Here is a 15,661-nt window from a genome sequence, read left to right on the forward strand (position 1 = left end):
TGTTGCACCCTATCACCGATGTGACAATACTGATCACCTTCCATTCTTCCTGCCTGGTTGTGCAGATACGTGGACAGCACAGGGGCAAGGTAAGTGGTGGCAGTGACAGTGACTAGTGTTGGCTGCAGTGCAGGGACTGGAACAGGTGGAATGTAGGGTCTCGGCCCTCATTTCCATTTCTCCCTCCTGTGTCTCTCACAGCCAAAGGCAAGTGGATACAAATGAGCAAAAATGATGGCCTTTGATTGCAACAGGACCTATTTCTAGTGAAAAGTCAGGACTAACCTAAGTGTCCATCAATAGGGGACTGGTGAAATAAATAGCATTCATACAATGCAGTCATTAAAAAGTCCCTGGGGGTGGTGCAGATTGCACTGACAAGCAAAGAGGCCCACAACACAGTGGTAAGAAATGCACACAGCAGCATACACAGTATGTTCTTGCTTTAAAACAAACTGAAAAAGGAAAAGAGCTCTATGTGTGTGCGCCTGCATGTGTGTGTGTGCTTACACATGCACAGATCACGTCCAGAAGGCTGCATACCAGTGCTCTGAGCGGTCACCTCTAGGGAATGGGACCAGGAGGCATGAAGGGCCTTCCAGGCCAGTTTCAGCACCTTACAAAAGTAAGGTGGTCCCTTGGAGCCCTAGAAAGCAACAGATATTCAGGAAGTAGTTCCTGGTAGACCCAGCCCTTAAGTCCAAGAACTAGTTGCTCACTGTGTGGGCTGAGGCTGGGGGTCAGTGAAGTCTCAGGCTAGGGAGGGCTCACTTCAGGTGACTGCAGCAGTGTCAGAGGTGTCTAGGGAGTAACCTTGTCAACTGATGGTCAAGGGCAATCCTAGAAAGGTTTTTGACTTCCTGCTGGACAAGTGGAGGTACAGGGTCTTGAGTCATCTTCTTCATACAGGCGGATTCACGATCCAATTCTATTTCTCACATGCTCTGGCAGGCAGCACAGTGGCGCTTGTCCACTAAAGGCTGAGTGCATGTGGAACACCCCAGCTCTAGTACCCAGAGTGGGGCAGCCTTGGCAGATACTGCTGAGTGAACACAGCATTTGCCCACAGAGAAAATGGGGCCCACAGATCCCCAGTGTGTTCTGACAGGACCTGGCCTGATCATGCCACATGGGCAAACTCTCTGCCCTCCATGGTTACTCTGGAAGGGGGAACACTAAAAGCCTGATGGCAGCTTTTGGCCCCACCTCCGCCCCACGGCAACAGGCACCTGCTCCAGCTGGCTGACGGCCTCCCAGAGCAGTGAGTGCAGGCTGGAGAGCTCGCGGCCCAGGTCGATGTAGCCCTCGAAGCCGGCTGTATTGGAGAGGGTCTCGGGGTTGGAGATCTCCAGCAGGAAGCGCTGCATGTTGGTCCACTCATGCTCTAGGAACTGGTTCATGAAGGACATGTATTCCTCCTTGCTGCCAAATCTGGAGAGAGGGCAGTTGGGTGAGCACTACTGGGCCCAGGCAGGCCCTGCCCAGGAACTCCCTCCACTGGACACCACCACCCGCTTTCCCCACTATGGCAGGCTCCCACTCCATTCACTCCCCAAGTCAGCTGAATATGCTCTGACCCAGGTCACCAGGGCCCTCCTTGCTCATGGTAAGTCCAGCGATCCTTTTCTGAACCTTTTATCTCAGGACCTGGAATGTTCTGTGTCCCCCATACACTGCCTGTTAACAGTGTCCTTCCGCTTTTCCTCCAAGTTTCACTGCCCTGGTATGCAGATGATGCTCAATCCCTGCTCAACCCAGGTCTCCCAATGAGCTTTCAGGCATGTATTAATATATCTGCAGGCACCTCCCCTGGGAGTCCCTCCTACTCAGCCTGCCACACCTGAAGTCATCATCATCACCCAAACCCATGCCCTCCTCCTGAGCTCCCTACCCTAAGTGGAGACCCCACTACCCATACAGATACACCTGAGACAGAATCTCTAGCAGTTGTCAACTCCTCCCTCTTCCTCATTCCCAAATGGCACGGCCCACTGATTTTGCCTTCTAATCACCCCTAACCTTGTCCCTTGCAGCCACTGCCTCCTGTACCCGCTCCCCTCCCTGCGAATTTTCTGCTATCGTTGCTGGAACCACAGCTATGCTCTCCTTTCACGTCTCCTGGCTACCATCCTGCTCCCTCCAACCCATCTGCCCACTGCTGTCAGGGTGAGCTTTTCAGGATCCAGAACAGAGGAAGGCCATCCTCTCCCTTGTTTAAAACCCTCTGGTGGCTCCCACAGCCCTGTCTGGCCTTCAGGTCCCTGCTGTCCTCTTAGGTCTCATCGCCCGCTTCTCCTGACCTGGCACAGTGCATGGCCCTCCCTGGGATGCCCAGCCTCTGCTCCTCTTGAGACAATGAACGCCTCACCCTGACATGCAGTTGGGGGATCATGTCACCCTGGAGGCTTTCCTGTCTCCTCTCCCAACAAGCTGAGAGCCCTCCTAAGAGGCTCGTGTGTGTCTATCACTGCTCTCCTGCTCATTCCACACGTCTCCCTGGCTGAAGTGCTGAGCGCCACCAGGACTGATTCATCTTGGTGCCGTCAGAGCCCAGCACACAGATGGCCCCAGGATGGGGCTCAATCCACGTTTTGAGAATGAACAACAGTGAGACGACCCAGCCCTTCTACTTCTGCCCACTTGCTCTAAGGATGCAGCCAAAAACACCAATAGTGCTTTATCAGCAAAGAAAGACATCCTGATAGCCTGATACCAGGATGGTGGTGCCCAACCCAAGTGCCCAAGCACAGGGAATGGGTTAAGGAAATATGGGCCAGTCCCCCTTGGATGAATATTAGTCATTTATTTCAAAACAGGGCTTAATGAATGTTAAGGGATATGTGAGAATCCTTATAATAATACATTAATTCAAAAAAGCAGAAGGAAAAAAATGTCTCATGTTGTCACCTTTAAAAATTAAGAAACATACCAAAATGACATATACCTTGAGTAGAAGGACAGGGTGTGGAGATTTTATTTTTTAAAAAGCGGGAAGGAGAAGTACTGAGGATGACAGGGACAAAAGCAGGGCCTGTTTATGGTCTCTGCTCAGCTTGGGGGCAGAAACACCCCCAGGGCCTGCCCTGTGGACACCAGCCCTGCCCAACTCTGCCTGGTGAGGGAGGAGGCACTCACTTGGCAAAGTTGGCCAGGTTCTGGGTGACCTTGGCGATGAGGGTGAGGGTGCGGGCAGTGCGGTCATCAGGGTACTCCTGCAGCAGGTTGAAGAGTGAGGGCGACATGATGGCTGGGCAGAGGAAGCGCAGGAAGAGGGAGGCGCTGATGAGCCGCTCACTGATGTCCGGCCGGCCGCGACTGCTGCACTCCTGCCTCCACGAGGCAAACACCTCTTTCAACTCCCGTGGGAAGACACTGTGTAGGGACACACAAAGGTGGGCTTGGCTGTCAGGCAGGGGCCCAGGACAGGAGTGCACAGAGCAGGAACCTGCATTCCAACCTTGGCTCTACCCCGCCAGCTGCGTGAGGTCAGCCCCGCTGTCTGAGCTCTGAGGACACAGCCATCTGGGGAGAGCAGTCAATATAGGGTGGCTGGAGCAAGTGCCCAGGCATGAGGAGGAGCAGGGAGACCCAGGCTCCCATCGGGCAGTGGGTTTTCAGTGAAGGGCCGGGCAGGTGGGATGGGAGGAGGCATGAGGAGCTGGCTCTCCGTCCTAACCGGAATTAACTGCCAAGGGCCAGTGCTGAACCACCTCTCCAGCTTCTGGTCTGGGCCCTCCCCACCTCTCTGCCAGTGTCTACTTCATTTTTCAACCCAAACAGCAGGCATCTGGGTCTAGGGGGAAGTGAGGAAAACAGGAATAGACCACTATTCCTTGGGTTCCCATCACTGGCTTTGAGACTAATTTCCTTTGCTTGAATAATGTGATAGGAATCCGGGATTTCCTAAAAGCTCAGAAAGATCAAGAAGATGGGACTACCCCTGAACACGGTGGGAGAACACAGCTCTCCATTCTCTACATGGGGAGGGAAAGGGAGGTAGTGACTGCCCCAGGGTGATGGAGCAAGCCAGCAGAGCTGGCCCTAGACAATGGGGCTCCTGGTTCCACTGGGCATCCTGGCCTGCCATGGTCAGGCCCACCTGGCCAACCCTTAAGTAGGTTTCCTATCTTTTTTCCCTAAAAGATGCATCTCCCAGCCTGGGGCAGGCCAGGCCCCAGTGGTCCGTGAACTCAGTCTACACTTGGCTCTGCCATGAGCTCAGGGTGATCTGACCAAGGCCCTAGCCCTCCTGGAAGGCTTGGGTTTTCTCTCCCCTAAACTGAGAGCAAGGCCTGCCCTGCCCTGCCAAGCTCACAGAGCCATCGTAAGGCTAAAACCCCAAGGCTACAACAGGCTTGACCAACTTGAAATTTCTTCCCCCACAGGCCCAGCAGCCTGCTCAGCAGGCTCTCCTGCAATGCATGCTGGCTGACCCATCAAGGGCACACCTAGCGGGGAATGAAGGTGAGCCACCTTTAGCCGTGGCTCTCACAGTGCCTGGCACAGAACTGGACAGGGGGCAGGTGTTGAGTGGTGACATCTATCAATGGCCTTGTCCAGAATGGAGAGGTGCCTCTGATAAATGCCAGAAAGAGGAAATGGAAAATCACTGTCCACAAATATGTTTTCCCTGAGTCACATGCCCAGCCCCCCTGGAAGAGGGGGAGGGGGAAAGCACAGCCCAGCTGGGAATGGGAAGTGTGTTCCCAGAGTTCAAGGCCCTACAGTCGCTCTCCTCCACCGGCCCAGGGGTGTGGAAAGCTGCACATTTGTGGCCCATCTCGAGGTGCCCATTTGGCCCAGGCAAGCACCTTGTATAGCCCAGGGGCTAAGGCCCTGGGTGCCAACCCTCCTGGCCTGCCCATTCCCCCTGCCTTTTCTTGTCCTTGGGGAGCAGCAAACACTTCTCTGGCCTTCCTGTGTGCCCAGTCCTGAGGTGGTGGGCTCACCTGCCCCCAGGGTGCCCCAGCATTCACAGGAAATGTTTTAGGCACAGGCACAACCCTATCCTGATGGGATCAGGGCTGCGACAGAGGGTACCAGGTGTGGCCTCGGAGCAGGAAAGGCAGGAGTGTATGCAGGTGAAGGTGCAGGTGAGTGAAAGAGATGAACCTAACAAGGAGTGAGGTAAGGCCGGGGAGAGAGTGGTGTCAGAACAGGCTGTGGACGGAGGCTTGGGTGGGTAGGGGCTGTAAGCCCTGAGCTGGAGGGGGACACAGGTTAAACCTGGGCAGCTCCTCTGGGGTGAATATGAACCCACTGCTTGGGCTGACAGCAAGGCCCTCCCGCACAGTCCTGTGTGCCACCACAGAACGAGGCTATACTCGGCACCAGGCTGGCTGGCCATCACACACATATATCCCAGGAGCAGGCTGGTGGCCGTGAAGTCGGCCTTACCGCAAGTTTCTCCGGGACTGATTCCGGTCCTGCTGAGGGGCCTGTCTAAGCAGCCCACTGCTGCATGCCCTGCTGCTTTCTGGGGCTGGCAGAGTCTGCAGACCCCGTTCTACTTCAAAGTCTAGTCCTTTCTGTTTATTCTCTAGTCCCAGCAAGAGGCCTGCCTGGTGCTCAGGCCCCCAACGTGCCCCTGCTTGGCCCCATCACAAGGCTGTGACATGAGCACCTTAGCTCCCACGGACAGGTGAGGAGCCTCAGGTGAAGCCATCCGCCCACCCCAAGTGGGGGCCCACACAGGGCCTGCCAGTCTCACTCCCGCTGCAGCCCAAGCACCCACAATAGCCCCCGGCACATGAAGGGCGCTCCCTCATCACCAGAGACGGCAGACTGGCGTGTCCAAGTTCTTTCCATCACAAAACCACAGCAACATGCTGAACGCTGCCCCACCTGAGAGCTCAAAAGGCACTAGGCCAGGGGACTGGCAAGTTAGTACAACTCAGGGGCCAGGCAGCAGCAGGCACACTGCGGGTGCCAGACACTGAAGGACAGGATGGGGAAGGCGACAGGGTGGGGAGACCTGGGCACCGCACTGACCAGTAGGAGTTGATGATCTTGCAGAAGGCCAGCTCGCAGCACATCTTGAGGTTGCCCTGGTGCTCTGGGAGGTCAGCGGCCGAGCACTTGCTGGGATCCACTTCGCAGTTCTCATCTGACTCATACAGCGCTTTGATGAACTCACCTATGGACAAGTGGGCAGGGAGTGGGGAGTGAGGACCTGGCGGGCCCTGCCCCACCCTCTGCCCTGCTGCTGGCCCACTCCCTACCTAGGGCGTCCTGCAGGTACTTCTGGCCCACTAGCTTGAGGTACTCCTCAATGGCCTTGGTGGCCAGTGTGTTCTCCCGGAAGATGAGGTGCTCGTTGTCCCCGCAGCGGTCCACCTCTGACATCATCAGGTCTGTCAGGAAGTCCTGGGGAGGCAGGAGGTGGGGAGAGCAGGACCTGAGCTGGCCTGGCATGGAGGGCCCTAGGATTCCAGACCTAGCCAGAGAAGTCCTGGCATTTTGAGGCTGTTCCATCACCAAGCCGCGGGGGTCCCGGAGAACAGTGTGCCCACCTTTGGGGGCTGCTGGGGAGTGTGGGCAGGGCAGGGGCCCCCAGCCAGGGTAGGAGCCTAGAACTGGTGACAGTAGAGCCGGGTCTACTCATTCAGGAGGCAGCCTGAATGAGAGCATGCCACGTGGAGCCACAAGCCCCCACCACCACAGAGAATGGACTCATTTCCATGTACAGCCCTGATCAGGCCTGGCCTGGTGACCACAGCAGGACTCGCCTCTCCCCGCACCATCAGTGCCAAAGAGGACAAATGAGGCTGCCCTGTCTCATGGTAAGAATGGCCATCAGTATCCACCTATGACTCTGGTGGGGGCTCCCACACCAGACACAGATGCCTTCTGTGCAGCCCCACTGCCCGGGGAGGTCGTGAGCCACCATGCTCAGGCAGGTGAGAGCAGGAAGTGATGTGCAACTGGCTGGAGAGGGAAGGTGGAGGCGCCACTGCCCACCTGGCAATCAGGGTAGCAGCCCCAGGCCCATCAGGTCCCACACACAGTGTTGTGGGAAAACCCCAGCACAGGAGCCCGAACCCACACCTTCCCCCTACTCTAGCAACCATGCAGATACTAACACCCTCCCTCAGAAGCCCCCACCTCCTTGTGCTCACAACTAACCTGTGGCTTGGGGGAGGGGAAGAAGATAGGAAAAACTGTCATAGTTTCAAGGGAGGGTGACAGTCAGGGCAGGGGGCCACCTAGCACAGAGCCTGCAAGGTGCCCAGGAGGGGTGGACCCAGGCATCTGTGCTCAAGAAATCCCTCACTCCGACATGCACGACCTTGGGGTCCTTTAAAACAGAACTGAGATCTAGACACAGGAACCCAGGGTGCACAGCAGAGGCACAGAGGGACAGCAGGGGCAAAGGGGAAGCTGTCATTGGCTTCCTGGGGATCATGTGGCCTGAGGACCCCTTCCTGACCAGCAGGCGACCTCCAGGGTCTCATTCTCTGAATACACTAAAGCAAGGGTCAGAGGTACATCTCCCCCGGGGCTCCCCCAGGGCTCCCGCTCAGGACTGCAGCCTTCCTGAACTCCTGCAATGAGAGCCAGGCCCCAGTGCTGGGATGAGAACTTCCTGAGAGCCAGGACCCAATAAGGGGGAAACCAATGCACACACAGCAGGAAAATGACTTGTCCAAGGCCACATAGCCACCTGGGGCCAGATCTGGTCCAAGTCCCTTGCTTCCCAGACTCCGTTACTCCTCTAGCCGTGGAGACGGAAGAGGGGCTAGTTCCCAAGTATTCCAGGGGTGGGGGCTTAGGTACCTGTCACCCCAGCAGCACAAGTTACTTTCTATGCTTCTATCTACTGCTCCCCAATCCCACTGAGAGCCTTTGGGGTTGGCTGCAGCCCTGACTTCACCTCCCTCCACGAGCACCTGGACATACCTATCATTTCAGGCTGCTTCAGGGAGGAATCCGCTTCCCAGGCCAGCCCCAGCCCAGCCCTGGGAACCAGGTACTGAAACATCAGACACAACTGCAGAAAATAATGCAGCCTCTGCAGCCCCCATCACTCCCTCTCTGGTGCCCATGGGTCCTTGATTCATTCCGTTTCCCAGCATACGTCCCCAGTGTTGACCAGCATGTTAAGGACGCGGCAGCCAGAGCTGGCCCAACGTGCAGCCTAGCCAGCCAAGTCTGAAGGCTGGGGGAGAAGGTAGCTGAGCACTACAGAGGAAAACTGCTCCCCATCACGGGTCCATGGGGAGGAGGTCCCCGCCCCAGCCCTGCACTTGCAGCATACAGCAAGTGCAAGAGGGAGGGGGGGCTGCAGAGGCTGCTGAGGCTTCCAGCCATGGCCTCCCCTTCCAGGGCCTCTAGGAACAGGTGAGAGGGTGAGGGACCTCCACGAGTCTTGTGCCCTGGCCTCTGCCCTGGGGTATGGCTCCCAACTGTGCCTCCCCGACCCAGGGCTAAGGGCCTAGGACCTTGACACAGGGTGCCCCTCAGCCACCTGCCACTTGGCTCACAACACGCCACTGTCCAGAGGGCAGAGGCCCAGTCCTTAGCCCAGCACCAGGGTCCATCCACGCTGCAGAGGCCTCAAGTCCAGCCCCTTTTTCCCACCCTCTTTGGCCAGCTTCCTGAATGGCAGGTGGCAAATGTAAAGAGAGAAGGTCGCCTTCGAGGCCCACAGACCATGCTCTACTGCCTTCCTAGGGGCACCCTGGTCCAGGAGCCCATTTGTCCCCAAACCGGGTAGGTGGGGCTGAGGCACGGCTTGCATGGTGGGCTGCTGGGCCCATCTTCGGGAGCGGAAGGTGAAAGGGGTCATGGAGATGGACATTGAGCACCTCTGGCCCTGAACTAGGACTTGCCTGGGTGGGTCTCAGATGATTCCCGCTTCTGTGAGGCTCTGGGGTGGGGCTGGCTAACCCTCGAATAGTACAATTTTGACTGTGTCTACCTGTGTGACAATCTGTGTGTCTGGGTGAGAGTGTGGGGTGAGGTAGAGCTGTGAGGGAGGCTCATCTGTGCATCGTGCTGGGGAGGTCTGCCGAACTCCATACCCCACAGGGGACGTGTGTTTGGCTCACTGGGGCTGGTGGCGTTGTGGGATCTGTGTGCTGGGAGAGCCGTGGCCACCCGGCCTGTTCCCCTGGCGCCTCAGGGGGTCGGTCCTCTGCAGCAGTGGTGGAAGGCACCTCAACCCAAGCCCACTCCCTCACTACCAGCTGCAATCCCATCCACTGGCTCCACACAGGCCTCAGTGATCAGCTCCAGCCACAGAGGAGGAGTACAAAACCCCCAGCCCACGATAGAACTTTTGGGTTTAGGGAGCCCTTCTGGTAGTGACCGGTGCCTCCAAGGCCTCTGTTAGGCCTGAAATGTACGGATGTGAGCAAGGGCAGGTAACCCAGCGCTGCCGCCCAGCCTGTGTCAGGAGCCGAGGGGCCTGCACGCACCTTCACCTTGCCCGTGCTCTGCAGGATGTGCACCAGGGCAGATGCCATCTCCTCCTTGGTCTTGGCACTGAGGATGGGCTCGAGGGCTGCACACAGCCCCAGGTAGTGGTTGGTGATGTGCTCAGCGAACTCTTTGTACATCTCCATGGGCAGGATGGTGATGGTTTGGTAGCGCGCCTTGATGCGGATCATGGGTCCAGGGCCCTTGCCGCCCTTGGGGTTGGGCGTCACCACCGGGTACCACTTCTCCACGAACTGCCGCCCGGCCACCGAGGCAGCAGGTAGGCTCACCAGGCCCAGGTAACTGTTGCGCTCCTTCTTCTTCTTCTTGTCGGTCTCCCGGTACAGGTGGACAGTGACCGTGCGCAGAGGCGGCAAGTTGTGGAACTCAAAGTGCTCGCCCCAGAAAACATTGTCCGTCTTGAGCTTGCCCGTGGTGCGGGCATAGAGCACATCGTCCAGGCACAGCTCGCACAGGTACTTCTTCTTGGCTGGCAGGTCCTTGGCCTCGATCACCCACAGCTTCAGGATGTGCTCCACACGCCGGCTGTTGTCCTGTATGTGCACGGGGGTCCAGGGTGGTCAGCTGGGGGTGCCACGTGCAACCCCCAACCAGCCCAGAGCCTGAGAGAGTCCTCAGACCCAGGAGGAGCTCTGAAGGTGGAGGCGGCAGCGGGCGCCTAGGCCCTAAGTCAGGATGAGGCAGGGCATGATGGACAAGGGCTGGATCTCTGGTCGACCTCACAGAAGCTCACTCACCTTGGGCAAGTGACTTAACTGGAGCCTTGGGTTGCTTGTCTATGAAACGGCACTAAGGTAAAACCCCCATCTCATAGAGGGCGAGACTGAGAGAGGCCAGCACAACGCCTGACACATCACAGACTATGCTATTATTAACTCTTCCTTAATATGCTGGTCTGTACTGTAACTTAAGAGATGGCTATGGTGACCAGGACTTGGTCAAGCCCTCAAGTCGGCTAGGGAGACAGATACAGAAGCAGGGATTACAGTGGGGGCTCCCAGGACCTAATGGGGGAGCCCAGGGGCAGTGGGAACACAGAGGGCACCAGCCTGGGACAGGGGTCCTCACCTGGAGGAGGGGCAGACATCTAAGGTGGAAGGGGAAGATGAGCAGAACTCAGCCAGGGGCTGGGGAGTAGGGACAAGGGGTCCCAGCAGAAGGACCCCAGGGTCCAGCACTCATTTCCCCAAGCCCAGCCTCAATGTGTAGCTTAGAAAACAGAGGCACACAGCACCTGTCTCAACCTGGTCAACTCAAACGTCTCTTTCAGAGTCCACCAATATTGTCCACTCGGGCCCTGCCTCCATGCAGGCTGACCACCCCCAATCCCAGCCCACACCACAGAGATAGTCTCTCTTGCTTCCTCCTATCTGAGCCTACCTTCAATCCCCCATGCTTTGGTGAGAGGGGCGCAGGCTTACCTTGTTGGGATGCACCGCTCGCCGCAGGTTCTCCATCCACTTATCCCGCTCAGCTGCAGACCGGCAGGAAAAGCACTTGCTTCCTGATGACGTCGTCACCTGTGGGGAGCAGGCAAGACAGTGTTATGAGGGAAGGGACCACAGCAAGGGCAGGCAGTGATGGAAGAAGACCTTGGAGGCTCAGGGGACTCTGGCCATCAGGTCTGCATCACAGCTTCAGGAAGGAGCCAGGACAAGGCTCATATGACGCCTCTACTTCATGTTTTGCAGGTGGTACACTGAGAGCCACTGTCCCAGGGCAAGTCAGCAGCCGGAGAGTGGCCCCATCCTGCACGAGCAGGCTCCTCACTCGTCCCTCAGTGCCCTCTGTCCAATAGGAAAGCATCTTCCTAACTCTAACCTCCCTCTCCCTGAGGTGGGAAGAGGGAAGGAACGAAGACCTTGCCCAGGTCAGAGGGCAATGCTTAACCCGAGCGTACTTTCCCTAAAGGCAGAACCACAAGAACCAAGGAGACAACTAAAGGTAGGTACCAGAATCCCCTCAGTCCTCAGCTGACAACTCTGAGGGTTCTCTTCCGTCAAGCAGCAGTGACAACAATGGTAATATAAGCCTGATATTTTTTATGCCAGACTGGAGAAATGAGACTCGGACTGTCTGGATGTGCCAGGCCCTAGGGTCCCCGGTCCCTGACCCTTCTCCTTCCCTCTCTGTCTGACTCTCACTCAACCTCTGGTCCAGCTTAGACATCTCCTGCCAGGTAAGGGAGCCAGTCCGGGCAATTCCTGCTGTGTGTTTCCACTGTCCCCAGCAGCAGACCCGGGTCTCTGCAGGGGAAGCGCACTCCTCACACGGCATTCGAGGGCCTGCACCCTCCACAGAACCCCCTGCTGTGAACCAGCAGACAGGGCCATCTTCACCCTATCCCTGGCAAGGAAGTCAGAACCCAGATCAAGCCTGGCTTGGCCAGGAGTCCTGAACCAGAAATGGTCCCCAGTGGGCACAGGGTATGGGGCAGGTGCCAGGCACCATTCTGTTTTTTCCCCAGGGCTGGGGGTGCCAGGAGATTGTCACACTAGTCCCCAAGTGGCTGCTTTTCATTACCAGGCTCATTCCTCTACCAGAGAGCTCTCCTAGTTATGCATGATTATTGGGGGTAGGAATCTTCCCAGAAACTGGTAGGAAGCAATATGAATAACTGCAGAAGCAATTAGGAACTCCCAGGAACACCTGCAACAATAGTAACCCTGCTCCCGGCTTGGTCTCAGCCTTGCTGTGTGACCTCTGATGTCTCTGTGCCTTCTCTGGGCCTCAGATCCCCCATTTCCTATGAGGGACTGGACAGGTCATCCCCAGGTGGGTCACTGGCTCTCTGCATCCAAACCTCAGGTCGCAGAATGCCAGGGCAGGACAGATTTGGGCTCTCATTGTTCACAGTGGGAAACAGGCCCAGACAAGGGGAGACTCTCTGCTATCCACACTGCATTTGGGAGGTGAGCAGGCTCTAAGACATGGGCTCTGGTGCTTAAGAAATTCAGGCTTTTCCCCTACTCACTGTCATCCACTGGGGGCCCCAGCAGCTTCAGGCTAGCATGGAGAACAGGTGCTGGCCCATTTCCAGAGAACCTAGAGAGTAGGAAGGACAGCCTCCACCCCAGCTCCACTAGGTCTCTTAGGAGCTGAAAGCTATCGGTAAATACTAGCCACTGTCCCCAAGAGCCTGGCCACTATCCCCAAGACCCTGGCCCCTGCTGAGGCCACAGCAGACTGGACTCCAGGAGGATGTGTGGAGGAGACCAGCCAGGCCAGGAGAAGATGGGGTGTCCACCCCAACCCCTGTGATGGGACCCACCTCGAAGCAGTAGTCCTGGCCAAGGATGCTGCTGTGCACGGGCTTGATGACCACCTCTTCCTCCATGCTGAGGTCCAGCGCCTCCACTGCACTGCTGGGGCTGAGCAGGGACTCGTGGGAGCGAGACTCCTTCAGCCTCGGCATCAGATGGGACCTGGGGTAGCAGTAGGTGTGTCAGGCGGGCCCCCGCAGCCCGGGTCAAGCTGGTTGCCATGTCCCACCCATCTGCCCCGGCCGTGCCCCTTCCAGCAGGCAGCCACTCCTCTCCACTCTCTCTCCTTTCTGTCTTAAGACAGATCTGGGGGCAGGGCTGTCACAGAGACTGGTGGGAACCTCCTCCCCACTGCAGGAGTCTGGCTGGGGGCTCAGCCTCTCAGAGAGCAAGAAGGTGAGGATTAGGAGCCACTCCGGGGTTAATATTTGCAAGTGAGCCTGCGGGTCCTGGGCCAGCTTGGCTCCTGAGAAGTCTTAGAGACCCAAGGAAAGCCCGCCTGACCCAGGCAGCTGTCTGCAGTTCTGGGCGCTTTCCCATTTCCCCTCTCTTTTGCACTGGTCCTTGTCCAAGACTGAGCAGTCACTCTGCCCCAACATTTATCCAGCATACCACTGCCAACAGCCCTTCCTCATACACTGTCCCACACCAGCAGACCCACACGAGGGGAAGCCACAGGGACCCTGCTGCTCCCATCTTACAGATGAGGACAGCGAGGCGAGTCTCGAAGCAGAAGGGATGCAGCAGTCTCTGCACAGTACCCAAGACACACACTCCATCGGGGTCCCCATGCTGGGACTCAGGGCCCAGGTCAGTGGCTCCGACACAGGCACAAAGAGCACAGGGCTGATGCCACCCGGCACCCAAACGCAGACCAGACCTGGGCCCGCTGCTCCCCTGCTGTGTGGCCCTGGGGAAATCGTTCTCCTCTGAGCCTGTTTCCTCAGTGCATCACAGGGAAAGCACCGCAGATGACACCTGCTCTAGGGTTAGGTAAAGTCTCTCCAAAGTCAGCAGCACAGAGCAGTGTCCTCCTAGAGCCCCCAGCCCCCACGGTGGGACAGAGGAAAAGCGTGAGGACAGGCTGGGCCTGCTAAGACCATCTCTGGTGCAGAAGCTGAGCCCTGCTTGTGTCCAGGGCTCAAACCCTGGGGTTAGTGAAAAACCTACTCCAGGCTTAGCCCACATGGACCTCCTACCCCCAACGCCCTATGCCCTTTGGCTCCTGGTTCCAATGGTCCAAGTGCTCAGTCCATCATTCTCTCCCTGCCTCGCCAAACCAAGACCCCTATCTTGGGCTATGCTGAGGCTTGGTCCCTGACCTTGAGGGGCTCGCAGCTTGGCAGAGCCACCAGACACTTCCCTGTAGGGTGCATACCCTGTACACTCATTTCTGCGACTGCCCCGGGTCAGCGGGCTGAGGCCCACTCCATGGGCGCTCAAGAATCCAGAGGTGAGCAGGAAGAGCCCTGCTCAGAGGGACTCAGGCTGACAGTAGCCACCCTCCCACCCCAAGCTCCACATCTCCATGGCAACAGCCCTCTGAGCATAAGAGCCCTCCCCAACATGGAGTCCCATGCTAGATGCCGTAAGGAGTCATTGCTGAGGGAATCCCAACCCTTAGATACCCCACAGAGGCCAGCCCAGAAGCCCCAGTCAACTGGCTCCCTCTGCCTCTCCACACCCAGCACGAAGCTGGCCTCTGAAAGCAGAGGGAATGGGCAGAGCCAGAGGAAAACTGTGAGACAAGTTCAAGACAGGGGGGAACCCTCCCCAACTCCCACAAGGACTCCCACCTGGGGCTTCCCGTTGTGGCCTAAGCCCATGGACAAGCCCAGCATGTGCCTCTGCTCCTCTGAGGCACTTTCCCTGGGAGGTCCAGTTCACAAAGGGGCACTGGCCTACCTGCCACGCCACACCACCACACCGCCACACCACCACACCACCACATCACACCGCCACACCGCTGTGTTGGAACAGGCCTCTTCTCCTGATAATCCCTCAAGGCTTTGCTCAAGCGGCCTGGCCTCCTCCCCATCACGGCAATGACCAATGCCGTGGGTGGGCCTGCCCTCCCTGGGCTGAGATTCCACCTGAGCCGCCCACCTCCCAGGGTGGACTCCAGGCCTCCCTCCCACATGGGGCTTCATACCTCAGTGGAAGAGACGCCCTGCCTGATAGTAGGGAAGTCACACTGGCTGGGATTGGGCTGCTTTCTGGCCCAGCTTGGAAAATCTCTGCCAGGTAAGGATGCTGGGAGCCAGGGAGGGTGGGGTAGGGACCCAGGAAGTACAGAGCGGGGAGCTGGTGAGCTGAGGCCACCTCCTGCCTGGGGCGCATGAATGAGCTGGCTGTGGAGAGGAGAGGCGAGGCATGCTTCGGCAGGCTGGGCCTGCCCAGGGAAACCCAAGGAGACCCTGGTCCTGCAACCCCAGGAGCCCAGCAGGCCCAGGCCAGACCCCAAAACAGCCAGATCCTGGAGTCTGTGGTTGCAGAGCCCTCCCCTTCCTTCCCCACCATGTCCCACAAGCATGCTCTGGCTGACCTGGAAAGGATCCTGGCAGAAGAGAGGGCTGTAGGGAAGCTCAAGGCCCTTAAGACACCTTGGACTGGCCCGGCCTACCTGGGCAGCCATGACCCTCCCCGCTTCCCTGGGAGCTTCTCCACGGGGTGGGATGTAAAGCAGAGGCTGCATCCATCCCTGCAGCCCAAGCTCTCTGGGAGGAAGAGGAATAGGGGCAGGGCAGGCCCAGGGAGGCCCCAAGTGGTTCCCGCAAGCTCTCCCAGGCTACTCCTTCCTGGATAGTACAGCAAGCGGGTGGTGGAGGCAGGGCCAGTGGACCCGTACTCTCTCACTCACGTTCCTATGCATTTCCTTCCTGACCAGCCTGGAGTCTACAGGCCCTGACACACAGTGTCCTCGGTCCCTCCCTCATCTGGGCCCAGAGGGAGCTGGT

General features: G+C 57.8%; 1 protein-coding gene across 16 annotated transcripts in view; it reads right to left on the reverse strand.

Annotated features, from left to right (window-relative positions):
- Window positions 1–15,661, reverse strand: part of DAB2IP (DAB2 interacting protein) — a 216,016-nt gene that overhangs the window by 15,542 nt on the left and 184,813 nt on the right. For all 16 annotated transcript variants that reach the window (XM_016961574.4, XM_016961572.4, XM_016961589.4 and 13 more), the window contains 7 exons: window positions 12,713–12,866; window positions 10,863–10,961; window positions 9,420–9,974; window positions 6,222–6,366; window positions 5,992–6,136; window positions 3,136–3,372; window positions 1,230–1,431 (listed from right to left, as the gene is read on the reverse strand). In XM_016961574.4, the coding sequence (XP_016817063.1) occupies window positions 1,230–1,431; window positions 3,136–3,372; window positions 5,992–6,136; window positions 6,222–6,366; window positions 9,420–9,974; window positions 10,863–10,961; window positions 12,713–12,866 (1,537 nt within the window). The remainder of the gene's footprint in view (window positions 1–1,229; window positions 1,432–3,135; window positions 3,373–5,991; window positions 6,137–6,221; window positions 6,367–9,419; window positions 9,975–10,862; window positions 10,962–12,712; window positions 12,867–15,661) is intronic.

This window comes from Pan troglodytes, chromosome 11 (assembly GCF_028858775.2).
Source record: "Pan troglodytes isolate AG18354 chromosome 11, NHGRI_mPanTro3-v2.0_pri, whole genome shotgun sequence".
In the NCBI taxonomy this organism is placed as follows: Eukaryota; Metazoa; Chordata; class Mammalia; order Primates; family Hominidae; genus Pan; species Pan troglodytes.